This window comes from Hermetia illucens, chromosome 4, assembly GCF_905115235.1.
Source record: "Hermetia illucens chromosome 4, iHerIll2.2.curated.20191125, whole genome shotgun sequence".
NCBI lineage: Eukaryota > Metazoa > Arthropoda > Insecta > Diptera > Stratiomyidae > Hermetia > Hermetia illucens.
In genome coordinates this window covers 37,281,107-37,297,606 of record NC_051852.1, presented here as the reverse complement: position 1 = coordinate 37,297,606, position 16,500 = coordinate 37,281,107, and the positions used below count along the sequence as shown (strand labels likewise).

General features: G+C 40.8%; 1 protein-coding gene across 1 annotated transcript in view; it reads left to right on the top strand.

The window, feature by feature from the left end:
- The first annotated feature begins 286 nt into the window (after positions 1–286).
- The window catches only part of LOC119655368 (band 7 protein AGAP004871-like), a 42,326-nt gene continuing 26,112 nt past the window's right edge, over positions 287–16,500 (top strand). Inside the window, exon 1 of the mRNA XM_038061230.1 lies at positions 287–836. Within this exon, the coding sequence (XP_037917158.1) occupies positions 731–836 (106 nt within the window). The 5' untranslated portion in view covers positions 287–730. The remainder of the gene's footprint in view (positions 837–16,500) is intronic.

Below are 16,500 nucleotides of genomic sequence, written 5' to 3'. Positions count from 1 at the left end.
TGATCATTGGCCTTCTGTTTGCAATGATTTGACTATTTCCTCCTGATTTCGTCCAATTAAGATAAATCGAGCAGGAGGTAAATTACATTAAAGATCCGCGATCTTGATTTGTTTGTTATTTTTGCTATTGCTTCACGTAATAGATAGATATCCCGATTTGTGTACATAGATATTCCTTATCTAGACCAATGCGTGGATTCTTTGAAATAAATATATACTTTCGCTGGTACTTTTTTATTCCACACAGATAAAGCTTGTCATTCCTGGTCAGTACTTACTCACGAAGAATACATGGCGGCACGTTACGTACTTTTCTTTCATATCTTTAAGCAAGATCAGCCGCGAATACTGCGACTGTGAAAATAATTCCTAAAGTCAGTTTTCCGTTGTATTTCAAGTGACGATAACGCTTTCGGTCTAGAAGGAGTGTGGGCCTAAAAAAAACACAATTCGGGAATTTATCTACAACAAAATATAAATACGTTATAAGAAAAAGCTTAATCGCGTTCTGATTATTTTTGTTATCTGGCCATTATAGGTATTTAATGTTTCGGTAGGAGATGATCGGTTGTTCAATCATGTTATTGGTGCGCCGGTGATACAGAACAGATCCATTTTTAATTTATCCCATACTTTCGATGTGATTTATGCGAAAATTTAGAGACGAATAATAGCAGTGTGTTGGGAGATCAAAAGAGTTGTTTCGGTGGAAGGTACACATGAATGACTGATGACTATGTCAAGGAATAGTGAGCAATATGGACCGCAGTCGTCCCACAGTGATGAGGAAGCTCCTTATGTTCCTGCACAACGAACCTATCAAGGATTAGCTACATGTAAGTGCAACATGCTTGTTATTTGCGTACTAGTTTGTTACAAGGTGGTTATTGGGCTCAATAGGGACATTCGCCGAAGAATTGAGTGAAGGAAGCGCTTTAACAATTTTTGGATACGAATACCTAAATCCCCTAATTGAAAGTTGATGATCACTTTGGGAATCAACTCTTTAGGATAGTGCAAATATTTTCTAGTTTGTGACTCATAAAGAAAGTCTTATGATAATTTAGTACAATACATGTACCGCTTTGATTATCTGTAGTGATAAATATATCACCATTGCAACAATCGAACCCATTTTATCGTTATATTATGAACAATTTGAGTGACATTACCTTTGCTGATAAGATACTATTTATATGTGGGTATTACGTGCGGGATGAAATAAGGTCTGAATTCAATAGGTTCAATAAAATCATTAATGTTAGAATGATTCATTAAAGATTTCAGGAATTCTCATAATGAAGTGATCAAACTAGGGGTAGGGAGTTTGAAAACTGATGTGAGTAACATACACAATTTATATATATTTATATGACTTAGGGGATTTTTTCCATCATAGTATTCACAAGGTTGGATTTTCTTTGTTCGGTTAGATTTTGCCTATCTGAATAATCATAAAAATTGTGGGGACTGTGAACGCTCACTTATACAGTGAGTTACATCGTTCTACATAGAATTTAAGGGGGGGGGGTATTCATAGATGCAAAGGGGGGGGGGGGCGGTGTAATTTTTTTTACCGAATATTACGCTATAATATAGAGCATGATCGTGTCAAGTTTGGTAGAAATCCCACAATGTTTAACAAAGTTGTAATAAATTGAAGTTGCCGCTTCAGTGCAAATTTGAAGACTTTGTCAGTAATTGTGAATATTCGGACATAATATATGCATATACATTACGTGCTAGGTACTAATGGGACAAATGTCTGCTCAAATATTTTTATAGAAATACACAAAGCCTTTCATACCTGAAGTGTTCAGCTTCTTCGATGGTATGGATTGTGATTGCTCTGAACACGAAAGTCGATGGGAAATGATCAGTTTCTATATACCAAATATATTCACATTTCCCGCTCAAGCCTGTCGATTTGGATCGTGCCTGTTAATGTTTTTTAAATTTTATTTTGTTCTGAAGGACCTGAAAATTCAGCTTCAGTTCTATAAGCTTTGCAATCAGCTGTGGCCTACTGACATTTGACAACATTCTCGCAAGTGCCGGGGTCATATGGACTTTTAACCGTCTCTTCCCAAAGACATCTGAAATGGGCTTTGAGATGACAGTATGTCCACCGGATTATTCTTCCCTAGTATGCATTTTTCTGCGGGTAGTGACAGTGGCTGCTTTCACCTTTTACTCCTTTGCTAAAATAGCCATTTCTAGCCAGAATTCTACCACTCTCGCTGCCTCTCCGTCCTACAAAACTCCGCATTATACGAATGTTTTGTTATTATCATTACACTGATTAGTCGACAACTGTGCTTTCTTTATGGAAGAAACTACATTATACATAATTCCATTATACAGTGCAGTAATTCTGCTGTAAGGATATCTTCTCTAGATCCATGGTCCGTCTCCTACAAGACAGCCATTCAGATCGCGAGTACGTAGGCCTATTTATTGGTGTTAATGCGCTTTCCATTGGTTTTCAATTTTTTATAACCAGTGTTAACAGGGAACTACACTTACCAGATTTACCTACACTTTTACCAGGTTTAGAGCTATATTTAATGTGTCCACTGTGAAGCGAGTATGCCGAAATAGAGACTATTGCTTGTAAAGGCCATTGACGTTTTTACCGATTAGTCCTGCTGTTGTTGATACTTTCTACCACCTTCCCCATTGTGCCGAGTAGTTAAATAGGGCGATGTGACGCTGGGTCTCCTTGCGACTTAATAGGTCTTAGAATTAGTACCCATCTCTACTTTTCCCACTGCGCGGGAATAGCCTTACTTTCAAGCATACCTCGAATATTTCCGCGAAGAACTCGGTCAAGTCTTCCCTGTCACCTTTAAAATTTTGCCGGAAACGCCATTCAAAATTGGGATTATTGCTACTACCAATCCTTCTATAGATCTAGATTCCAGACTACGACGGAAGATATCGCGCTTTTTGCTCTGAGCTGTCGTTTGCTTTCTACAGATTTCTTTAGAAAGATCTAGGCAGAAGTGTTCTGGCGATCTTTGCCTTTGCAGTCCTTTTTCAGACAGATTTGCAAGTGATTATAACCATTCGTTTCGTTTAATACTACCTAATCTCATGCGAAAGCATCGCATTGTGGTAACATTGAGTCCTAGAGGATCTCTTTTAGTGGGTATAACTACCCTATGGACATCTAACGAGCAGAGTTCAAACTTTGGCAGATACTTAAAACCGCTCTACGTCTTCACTTGTTTTCATCAAGGAAGCGTCTGTTTCTTAGTTCTTGCAACGATAGTCGCCATGCTGAACATTTAACTCATTCACTTACGCTGTTCGGCAAATTTGGTGATCGTCGTTAACGAACTGATGTCGAGCAACTTGTCCAAACTTGGAATGGAATGAATGATTATGGTCTATGGCCTGAAGAAAATAAAGTTTCTGATGATCATCGATATTGGGAATGATACAATCACTGGCGTAGACGGGGATCGGTCTAAAGTTGACTATTTTAAGTATCTAAGGTATCGGGCATCGGGAATAGTGAACTGCGAATATCATATTTGTCGTCTCCCAGCAGCTTGGCCAAAGTAGTGCTTAACTATAGTTTCGGGTGCTGGATGGCTACCCCAGAGAACAAACGCGCCTCGTGGCTATAGACACGAAGATGTGCGCATTTGTGACATACCTCATTATAACCACCTCCTAGATGAGATAAAGCGTCTTCATGACAACGGTTCAAACAATTTTATGTTCTTCCTCAGAGAGTATTGCGGCTCTTTGTATCGATTCAATTCGATTAATGGAACTGGTCCTTAAAGCACGGCTCTAGTACCAACATTTCCTTTCTTTGGCATACCGAGATAATAGTTACCTTCAAAAACTACCCTTATGCCAGTAGTGACGATTTGTTGGGTCAATTCTGGCAAGGAATCTGATGTTCTTCCCAAGGGTTGCGGCTCGGGCTACCAATCCCACTATGCACATGAGCCAGTCGATAGATATTGGAAAATGGAGCGGCAGGAAATGGTTTTATCTGTGTGCTTCTAGTTTGAAAGTGCTGTACCAGACGATGCTGCTGGGATGATATCTTACCTGGCTGTATTAACGAAAATAATAAACATGGTATGCAGTAAGTTCTGAGCCTTCTACTATCTGCATCTAACGTCTTATCATATCCTTGCTGGGCAATTTAAACACCTCTCATTTGAGTAGTTTTCCATCTTTCAGAACCGGCGGTGAAAGGCAAGGCTGCCCTAACAAATTTCCGTGTAGTCCTGGATTCATGGTTGACAAAAGGAACCTTTAGCTAGTCATCTGATATTAAAATCATTTCTGTTTGCCACTCTGTTCTTGATCGCTTTGGTAGAGTGGACGGCCTCAATATCCACTAAGATTTGCGATCTGGTCAGGTCTAATGATAAGGGTGGTGTTTAAACACTTTTAGAGCAGCATTGCTCCTTGAGTTTTCATGCTCCTTGCAACAGTCCAGGCTTAGTTTATTCATCACCATCAACGGCGCAACAACCGGTATCCGGTCTAGGCCTGCCTCAACACAGAACTCCAGACATCCTAGTTTTGCGCCGAGGTCCATCAATTCGATATCCCTAAAAGCTGTTTGGCGTCCTGACCTACGCCATCGCTCCGTCTCAGGCAGGGTCTGTCTTGTCTTCTTTTTCTACCACAGATGTTGCCCTTATAGACTATCCGGGCTGGATTATCCTCATCCATACGGATTAAGTGACCCTCCCACCGTAACCTATTGAGCCGGATTTTAACAACAACCGGACGGTCATGGTATCGCTCATAGATTTCGTCGTTATGTAGTCTACGGAATCGTTCATCCTCCTGTAGGGGGCCAAAAATCCAAAAAAATGAGTGTGTTCAATTTTGTATAGAAAGTTCTTATCCAGAACAATAAGAACATAGGCACCACTCAAGGCAATTCACCAATCAGCTGGACCATGGAAGCGGCCGAAACTTTTGAAGCTAGCCAAAAAGGTACTGGAACAATGCACGGATACTTCAAACTCTAAGCACCTTTGGCTATCCCCGGGAACACGTCTAACTTCGCGGATGGTGGAATCCCCTAACAGTGGATCAATTATAGCTGCGAACAACAAGGGAGCTCATCACCCATACGGGTCACAAGCCGTTGGCTTTCAACTTCAATAAAAGGAACCAACGTCTATAACTCACGCACATTTTCTCGCATTTATCCTTTTGTGCATTATCGCGTTTTGAAAAGTTGGAAACAATTATTGATTCCTCGGTTCGTTGACAAAGAGCTCGAAATGATACAGTAATTTCAAATTCTGAGTACTAGTTTCAAAATGGAAGGTGTAATTTATCTCCTAGCATTATTTAACTCAAAATGGCTCATCTATTCATCGACTACCTTCATGAGGGTACCCGCCCTCGATAATGATCCTAGAAATCAGTCAAGTCACCGCTTAACAACCTGCAGGGGTAAAGCTAACGAAATCTGGAAGACGGGGCGAATTTCATGGTTGTTGCCATGCAAAACTCTAGCAAATTTGTAATTTGTCTGAGTATTATATCGAGTGAAACATGAAATCTGCTGGTATCGGCTTTGAAAATATAAGCGAAAAGCTATGCACTCCGCGTTTGCGAGGCAAGTTTAGAAATGTAAGCCCCATTAACGTTCACGCCCCTACAGAGGAGACTGCAGAGTCGGAGAAGGATTCCTTCTACGAGGCAGTTGAGCAGACCCTCGAAGCCTGTCCCAAGTATGATATCAAAATCATACTTGGAGAATTCAACAGTCAAGTAGAGACGGAGCCCGTATTCAGGCGATACCTTGGCCCCCATAGCTTACATAGGGATACCAATGATAACGGACTGCGGATTATTCAGTTAGCAGTATCGCACGAAATGGTTGTTGGAAGTACCTGGTTTGCACGGAAAGCAGTCCACAAACATACGTGGGCCTCTCCAGACGGGACCATTTTCAACCAAATTGACCACGTGCTGATTGAACGCCGCCACCTATCAGCCTTGATGAATGTCAGAACATATAGGGGGGCCAATATAGACTCGGACCACTATCTCGTTGGCATAGTATTCCGAGCCCGAATTATGATACCATCCTCTGACAATCAGGTGGGAGTGAATACCGAAGCCATTCACAACACAGCGCTCCGTAACACCTGTAAGGGCGAAATAGATGCCTCAATAACCGCAGTCATCCGAGATCTTGGAGATGAAGCATCAATAAATGATCTTCACAACCACCTGAAGAACGGTTTCATTGATACGGCCACAAAGATACTTGGTCCCAGCCGCAAAAGGAGTCGGAACGGCTGGTTTAACGATGAATGTAAGCTAGCTACGGAACGGAAGAATGCTGCATACCGAGTATTTTTGCATTCTCAAAGAACGCGGGCACGTGCAGAGATTTTCTGTGCAGGAAATTGCGTATATCAATGAAAGAATGATTTCGTAAAATTGTTATTGAACTGTTGTTGGTTTGGTGAGCACTTGTTAAAGCGTCCTCTTTCGTTTGCTGATTAAGCTGCCGGTGATCGAGTCGGTGCAACCATTCACTCACAGGTCCAAAAATGTAGTCCATTGATGAAGTTGAGAGTATTTTCGACTTTGGTTTTTCGGACGATAGTGTAGTTGTCTTCCACATACCTCTTCTCAAACCTTGGAATCAGACTGGCCGAAGATAGTTTTATTTCCAGGTATTCCATGAAGATCTCACTAATGAATGGAGAGAGGGCGCTTCCCATTAGGGTTCCTTTTAATTGTTAATAATATTCACTCCTGAAAGCAAGGTAGCTTTGCTCCATACAGATATATACTATATTGATGAAGGGGGAGGATGGGTTCATAAATCTTACAACTCACAAGAAATTGGGTTCGACCTTCCATACAAGGAACCAGCGCTTATAACTCATGCAGGCAATCGAGCAAACTCAAAATTATGCAGAACAGCAAATTTTAGGTTGCGAGTAGTTAAACAATTCTTCTTCTTTTTTTAACCTTTATCTCGACCTCAATCGAAGTCGGCTTGTCGTGATCGGTTGCCCCATTTTTTTCTCTGTAAAACACCTGATCTAGAGGCATTCACGAGGCTTGCAAATCCCCATCCACCGTATCAAGCTACCGTTGTTTCGGCCGGGCTTCTGGTTGTTTACCATTGATTTCGATGCTCAGACCAATTTTGGCTAGTGAATTCTCCTTAGGCTTAGCGCATCGAAAACGCCACTCTCACAATATTGTCACGATTGATGTAACCCCATATCGATCGCGGATATCCTCATTTCGGATGTGATCAACACGTTTTACGTCATTAGCAATATCTTCCTCTCCATTACTGCAGTACGCCGTTCATTGTCTTCTATAGTCGGCTAACACTCAGAACCATAAAGGGCTACAGGACGGATGACTCAAAAATACATGCGCGATGGAAGGTCACATCGGAGAGAATTTGATTTTGGACCAAGATCAGGATACCTTCGTGATGGTATGCGCACTCGATAACAAACTTAGAAATCAGTTAAGTTTCCATTCAACAACCTGCATTGGCAAAGCTAACGAATTCTGGAAGACGGGTTGAATTGCTAGATTGTAACTACGCAGAACTAGTAGTAAATTTGTAATTGGTCTGCACAGCCAACTCGAACTCGAAGTATATGGTCGAGGAGTTGCAGTTCAGGCAAGTAAAAAGGAGTGGATTCGGATTTGAAAGAAGTTGTCCACCAAGAAAGTAGGTGAAAAGAAAGATTTGAGTGAGCATCTCATCGACTGGCATTTCATCATCATCACCAACAGCGTAGCAATCGGTATCCGGTCTAGGCCTGCCTTAGTAAGGGACTCTTGACGCCCCGGGTTTTGCGCCGAAGTCCACTATTTCGACTGGCATTTACTGACGTTTAGTTAGTTGCTGAACACTCTGGAGTATTGTGTCAGAGGAACAACGAAAGGAAGGGTTTGCGTAGGTTAGGATAGAGGAATGGAGAGAACTGTACTATCAAGCGCTCACCACCATAGTGCGTTCATTCATATAATACCTCTCTGCGATACCTGCCTCGATTCTTCGTTCAATAGGACCTTACCAAGCTATCTTCGTCTAAGTCAAAAGAATTCGCATAGTTGCTGGGGAAACTCACCACCATCTTCTCCTTATTCTGACATTGCGTGAAGTTAACCCTGCCCACCAACTTAATAAAGCGTTAGTAGCCCTTCATGCCCTTTTTCGACGATTAAGGCTTACCAACCAGGGATCAATTTACCAAATCCGGCGAAGTAAATTTTAGGAAACTCCTCGCCCTCTCCCAAAGAAGCCCTCAAGACGGATGATATGATGTTAGCAATTGGCTCTGATTCTATTATTGCATCTATCGATTTTAAGTAGCTGTTAGTGGCGTTTCCACACCCACTGAGTCTTAAGCGCCATTCGGAGCCAAAAGCGTCTAAGGTATCCCGACTGCCCTACCAGGAACAAAGTGTTGCTATCGTACAAGGGGGCAAATATTGATCTTCTGCTTCAAGAAATGTGTGTCAATAGGGATCGTACACGTTTGTCAGCTGGGTTGTGAGCAGTTAATGGATGGACTGGTTTACTATATAGATGGGATCCGCCTCTGTACTAGCATATGTATATATTATTTTATTTGTAGATAGCTAGCTATAAATATAACGATGTATAACCGCTTAACGTCTTGTTTGGGTGGAATCATGCGCTAAATCCTATCCTTATATAATATAATAATTTAGCGATAGTTCACGAAGTTCAGGAGCGTATTCTCGGCATGGAATTCTCCAGGAAGTAATAAAGTCTTCTACTCACCTTCCGTATTGTACTTTCGGCCTCTGGCAACTAATGACGCGTTCATTGCTCATTGTGTTGCTCACTGGTTCCAGTGATGTTTAAATATAGGCTCAAAACATTCCCGCTGAATATAATTTCATTCATGGAGGCGTAATTTTAATTGCACGTGTAATGTATGTATATGTGATAAAAATAGTCGTTCAAACAAACATTCTGCTGACCTGAAATCGTAAAATGTATCATCACCGACATATCGGATATTGGATTTTGCCTTGCACTGGAAATGGGTGCACAATTGAAATGGATTCAGAACAGCACCTTTATGGACACTGCAGCCATTCATTGTGTACATAAAGTTCTTATTCGAATATTCGAATGATAAACAAGCCAAGTTGGTTGCTAATTTCAAGGGAAATTTTATTTTCTGATTGCCGGTTTGAGGGTTATATGGAAGGAAGGGGACATATCCGTCAAAGTTCTGAGAATTTATCGAGATAGAAAGCGGAGATGGTAAAAAACGGCAAACTTTATCAGAGACAGCTTCTTATCACATTTCTGCGCATAAGTTCCAGGCAGTCAGTTTTTCATTGAATAAGCTTTTATCGGCACAACTAACTGAAATGCGGACTGATAAATCATGACTGAAATAAACAAGAACCCGCGAAGGATAAACAAGAACATTTAGTTCCCTCAGAACGTTATGTAAAATAAAGCTCAAAAGCATAGTAAACATTCGCTCAACATGTACACATCTATCTAGCATAAAACTTAAATACGAGTATATCTTTCGTCAACTATAGATACATATCTTAACTTTTCTCTTCCTTTGAGCTTCGTCGAAAAATCCCCTTTACAACTTTTTTTACGTTAATGCCGGGTGGAACTGTTTGTTTAACTGGAAACTCTCGCTTTGGGAAATGTATCTGATGCGGTGGGATTAATTGATTCAATTGAAATTTTATTATATTACATCTATAAGACAGATGTACAAACGCGCGTACGTAAATCACATTTGTATACGAAAACATGTCTAGGGATACCATGGATATACACTTTTTCCACCATATTGCAACTCAATACAATAATAATAACAATAAATGTTTGTTATTGGAATCTAGATTTCGATGAGAGGCGTAAACATTATGGAAGATATACACAATAATTCATTATGGAGGTAAAATCCGAGCTAATTTTCAAATATTTCGTTTAAAAATCAAACAAGAAATTCGTAATGTGTAATAAATTATTTTAGGTGGAAAATTATGTGGGTTTGTTAATTGCAAACAATCAGCACACATTTGAATGCTAATGGAAAATATCGACCTTATAGACTTATACTCATACGCTTGCTTAATGATTGAAATGTTGCTGCTAAGGAGCCAAATTAAACAATTTAGATAGAATGAAATTGTTTGTTGCCTGTTTAATGGCAAGGAATTTAGGCCTTTGTGGGCTCGACAGTAAACTTTCATGAAAGGAACACGTAAAATGCTTGCATAATTATATGAGCGAATAGCAAGGGTTTATGCGAAGCAAAATGATAAAACTATCCGAATGTTTTATTTATCGGCCTTGTAGAAAGTAATTTTATTTAACGGTAATAAAAATTCAAAGAACAATTCTGTTTTTTAGTGGAATTTGTGGATTTTATTTTTGGCGCCCAATGTGGGAATTTTCAATATAACATTGTGGAATGTGGTGCGGAACTACATATGTTTCTTAACCCACCCTTAACACTGGGATACATACCAAGAGCATGCAGAAAAGTGGTCTTCATTCCGAAAGCGGGTAAAAAGGATCCTTTTCACCTTAAATCTTTCAGACCAATTTCAAGACCGTTCGTAGTCAAAACAGTGGAGAAGGTCAAAGACAACTATATTAGAACTAACGTTCTGAAGCGTAATCCCCTACATCACTGTCAACACGCTTACCGGGCAGGACGGTCAGAGGTACTACGGGATGCCATAGAAACAAAAAAAAAATGCACTGTGCGCGTTTTTGGATACCGAAGGAGCATTCGACAACACATCGCACACAGAGATACAAGATGTCCTGAGCTGCAAGGGAGTGGGAAACACCCTGCCATTCTGGATGCGCAAAATGCTAGAAAGTAGGCAAATAGAAGTCTGACAGGTATAAATTTTATTGTCATGAACACCACTGAAGGCTGTCTACAGGGTGGGGTACTATCACCGCTGATGTGGAGTATGGTAGTGGATGAACTCCTGGACGTGTTAACAAATACTGGAATACAAGTCCAGGGTTACGCGGACGACATTTTTCTAATTTGTAGGGGCAAATATGAAGATACCCTATGTAATAGAATCCAAACTGGACTAAGGGTTACTAGTGCCTGGTGCAGGAAGGTGTGACTGCGGATCAACCCAGCCAAAACCACCATAGTATCATTCACTAGGAGGCGTAAACTTGATCACCTGAGAGCCATAAGATTACATGATATGGAGGTGAAATGAGAAACAGAGGTCAAATATTTGGGAATTACGCTAGACCAAAAATTACTCTGGAAAACACATGTCGGAAACACTTGTCGGAAAGACACGAGGGCTCTGATGACTTGCAGATACATAGCAGGAAAAAAATGGGGTTGCAGCCCGAAGATACTACTTTGGATATATACTGCAATAGTAAGGCCAATTATTACCCATGGAGCGGTAATCTGGGCAGAAAGAACGGAACTCAGCACACAAGCCAGGGAGCAATGAGCAATGAGGACATGCCCAACGGCATCCCTGGAGGTCCTTATGGGATTAACCTCTCTCCATCTGCCCACACAGATGCAGGCAAGGAGGGCAATATTCAGGATGGCCGGTAGTATGAGTGAGGCGGGGAACTGCCTAAATCGAAGGAAGATTAATATTCTTTCTAGGCGGTATCCCGAATTACTAATACTAAGGGATAACATGACAACGAGGTTTCACTTCGATAAGAAGTTTGAAACACGTTGGAGTAACAAGGCAACCTGGGAGAGCACGGCTGCGACATACGGCTAAAATCAGCAACTGATTACTTGGTACATTGACGGATCCCTCACAGCAGAGGAAGCGGGTGCCGGTGTCATTGGTCCAAGGAAAATGTACTTTGAGCCAATGGGCAGGTACACTAGCATATTCCAGGTGAAAATATACGCCATACGCAAATGTGCTTCCTTTAATCTGCAAAGAAACTACAGGGGGCAGAACATAACTATTCTCACAGATAGCCAAGCAGCGATCAAGGCACTCAGATGGTTGTTAGAGGCGCTGAAACTGCTTCGGTGTTGTTTACTTTTAGAGACTATCAAGCGGTATTACCATGCGGGCAAGTTCTATGTTATTAATTGTGGCTAATGTTGGTGTCTTCTATTTTCTCACTTACCTCAACTTAGCCTACTTCAGCAACTAATGGACTGCATTCATTGCTTTTCGACCACCTTCGATGTTATTTCTGAAGTCAGCATGAGTTTCATGATATCCTTCTGTCATAATTGCCTACCGGTCAGTTCCTTGCATTCATAGTTTTTCAGTTCTCTTTAGGTTTCAGCATCTTATTAATCAATCAATTGCAAGATCGAAAGATCCGCGACCGCTGTTATTGTATCTACCGAAGAAACCACTTACTGAAACTCTGACAGATTTCTTTCCGTTTTTGTGGGTAGGGTAGGTGAATGCGTTTACTCCCAGTGAATATGCAACGGCACGTCATCGGATTAACAACTAAATACTTCCCGACCATCAGAGAACTAGCCTCGCACCGTTTGACAGATTACCGCGACTAGCTCTCCTTCTCTTCCGGGTTTAGGGAGCCTTCAATTTCTTTTGACTAACGGGAGGAAGGATGCTGTTAGTTTAAGAAACCCCTTGCTATCCTACTTCCTCCATCAAGCTCAATCTTTTCAAGGGGAACCTGATCGTAATACGCAACATGACTCCATCTGTCATCTCTCTAACAACATTGTCCGAAAAGAACTCTCCTGTAACTGCATATAGTTGGCGACAATTCGTATTCCAACTTCCATAAGAGAAGAAGGTGTGATGGGCGTTGTTGACTTCTCCATTGTAGAACATATAGTCAGATGATCATGCCCCACAATTTTTCCAGATAAGACTGAAAACCTCCATGAACACTTGGCAGATTGGTAAGGAAATAACCAATCTTACCATACTTCCGATTCAATCACGGATCTAGCCATGCAGGGCGTCTGTCTATTGACTTATTTTGCCAAGAGATATCCCACTCAGTTGGTGTATGTGGCTGCTCTTCACGGAAGGCAACGGCGGTCTATCCCGCGATCACCATCACAACCGATTTAAAGGCAGTGCGGTAGGTAGACGCTATCTGCAAAGTTTCCCGTCTTGTTCGAAGAAACTCTTATTCGAGTCAAGCGTTAACTTAAGGTGCATTACTGTTGGTGTTGACTCTATAGTTAACTTGTCAATCGATATGGCACGCAGGGACGGGATTCCAGCATTCCAAAGTAATCTGACCCTCTAGCGTCTCATAGAGCCGGGAGCGGTCTCTCCCCAATAGCCCCAAGATATAACTCGGCACGTGGATTGAATTTACTAATGTGTCTGGAATATCAGTCGATTTTAGGGAATTGAAAGCATTTCTTAAATCACAAGTTACGACGAGCACCACCTATGAGGGGCGTTCATCCTGCTCTAAAACCGAACTGCCTTGGGGATAAGTATCTCCTTCTTGAGAAGCTGGTGTGCGGATGGCAGGTGTCTCCTTTTACTTTGTTGATCAGCGCGAGCCTTGGCACATTGTCACGGGAAAGCAAATTGCCCTTCTTCGGCTGTCTGAGAGATTACTGTAATGAACTGGAACGGTCTACTCTATGATACCCTAGTAAAACCAGTTTCTCTTTTTTCACAGACCAAGAAATATTTCTTTTATCGTACATAAATAAAAAGAGCTACAGAGTCAAAAGATCCTGGATTTACTAGACGGTTTTCGAATTTTGTCTCAAATTCCACCTAATGCCGAAACCTTGTTGTCCCCAAAACGTCAATAGATATAGAACAATGGATAAGTTGTGCGGTGGTTTTCACTGAAGTATTTTGCTCATATTAACCCTGCTGGCATAGCTCGTGGATTTGTATTTGTTTCCAGACATAGTTTCCTGTGACATTTTAGGTTGTTCCTTCATACAGCCGATTAAAGACTGCTTCAGTGATTCCGATATTTCTACTTCAACTATTGCTGTTTCGGAGAACATCTTCTCCATGGTAAATTATTTCTTCTTGGAGGCAAGACAACCCTACCGCCTCAATTTCGAGGTTCTGCTACCAATTAGCAAATGCAGTCTTGGCTTGATAACATTCTACGCATCGCCGCGATAAAAGTTCAGTCTTCTCCATCACTGTTTTTTCAAGATTCTCCTGCCCCTGGTGTCCACAAACCGGCTACTCCACTCCATGACGTACACGTTTAAATATATGGTTGTCATAAAACTCTATGAAGGACACGGCATGTCGATCACACCGACGTGCTACCTCCGTTGGTTGTTGGCAATATGCTTAAGTCTTTTCCTTGATTTTCGACAAACTTACAATCCTCCTCCACTAAAACGATTGCCATTTAGCGTTAGGCCGATTCAATCATTGAATGCCTTTAGATAGTACATTCTATTGCATCTGGTATCCAACAATTGAGCTCTCGGCTTTTCTGTGTGACCTATCCACTGCCACTTTTACTGACTTTTAATCAACATGTCTGCTAGCAATTGATCCGACCTTCGATGAAGTTCCTCATCTGTAATTGCTTCAGGCAAAGGTTCTCGGATGACACGACTCAGAGTTAATTTAATGAGAGCTTGACTCTTTTGAGTTACACTGATTGTGTTCAGATAACTGTATTTCCTGGCAGATTAAGCTAATGCGTTGCGTGATATCAAGTTTAGTGCAATATTACCGTCATACTTCCTAGGTGTGCAAATTCATTGTTACCTTTGATATTCTTCCAATTCAGAGTAATTACTTCACAAAACCAGAGTAATCACTCCAGGGAGGTGTGGTCTCCACTTCTTCACGGAGGAAACCTGTCAACCCTATGACCTACATTCCTTGGAATGTACATCTAGTTGTCCTCTTTTCTTTTTTTTTGTTTTTAGATTATGGTTTTAAAAATTGAATTCTGAAAATCTTTCCTATTTTATTATTTTTCCTTTCTATATCGTCCTCAGTGTTACGTAAAATATAAGTTTTCGCTATTTCTGATATGTGTGTAGTGTTTTTGTTCTTCGGTGGCGCTACAACATAAATCGTCCCTTGGGGTCCCGGATGCATCGTCAACAATTATTTCGATCCAAAAATCGCGTCCTCCAGCTGGAAAATCTTAGAATTGAGTCCTGTCAACGTTTCTTTGGCTTGCCTTTTGACCGGCCTTTGGCTCTGCCTTTCAGCATTCGTTTTGGAATTTTTTCCTCGTGCATTCGTACGTTGTGGTCAGCCCATTGTAATTTCCGGATTTTTACCAGTGTCGATGCTACTGGGCTGTCAAATAATTCATACAATTCATGATTGTATCTGATTTGCCAGGCATCTTTTTCCTTTACGGTTTCAAAAATCTTTCGAAGAACTTTTCTCGAAGATGTCGATCTGCTTTTTCGACATTTGCGTCAAGGTCCACACGTCACATCTGTACAGTAGCACGGGACGCATTAATATCTTGTAGATGCGTAGTGGTTAGAGCACAAGGCTGTGGTACGGAAAGTCGCGGTTCAAATCTCACTGGTGGCAGTGGAATTTGTATCATGATTTGACGTCGGATACCAGTCGACTCAGCTGTGAGTGAGTATCTGTGTCAAATCAGGGTAATAATTTCGGGCGAGCGCAATGCTGATCGTATTGCCTTCCATAGGGTATTATAACCCTGTAGTGTATCGTTACGGTCTTGAATGAAGTGCTCTAACACGCTTCAAGGACTTGATCCAATTGGCTTGTTCAGTCAACGATTATTATTACTTAGACCTTTGCACATGGGAATCATCTTTTTTCTATGTAGTCATTGAAATAATACAACTTGTTGTTTCTTTTTCGTTGGTGTGGGTATTTATTCTTGCAAATACCGATATTTCGGGAACCACTTGTTCCCTTCATCAGTGCAAACAAGTTTGCTCATCTATAGACATTATGTTCTATTTATACTACTCTATACTATGATATTATAATTACGACTAAAAACTTATATCTAGGTCCTGAAAAAGAAAATAAATATTTAATTTAACTACCTAATAGCTAATGTATCTTAAAACTTATATCTAGGTCCTGAAAAAGAATATTTAATTCACTTCCTAATAGCTAATTTAGGTGATGCATAATTTTAAAAACAAACTGTTGTAAGTATATATGGGCGGTTTAGAATGTAAGAAAATAAGTTGAATAAAGCACTAACGGTGGAAATACTGGCTTTAACTATATTCCCTTCCAACCCTCTTCAAAGTAATATTACTTCCTACAACCATTGAAAGTAATATTATTATCCTCAAGCGTGGTCTAGATACTGGAGCGGTACAAAGACCAGCTTCCAACAGTTGGTCCATCGAGCCTGTAATTGTAAATAGCGGTTGTATCATATAACCCTAGTACAATTTCGCTTCCTTAGAAACACCAGATTCCTTTATTATCCCAGTTTTAAAGTCTCATAATAATCGAAGTCTAATCAACTCATTATAAAACATGACCGAAACCATCCTGAAAGACTACACGAAGATCTCCAAG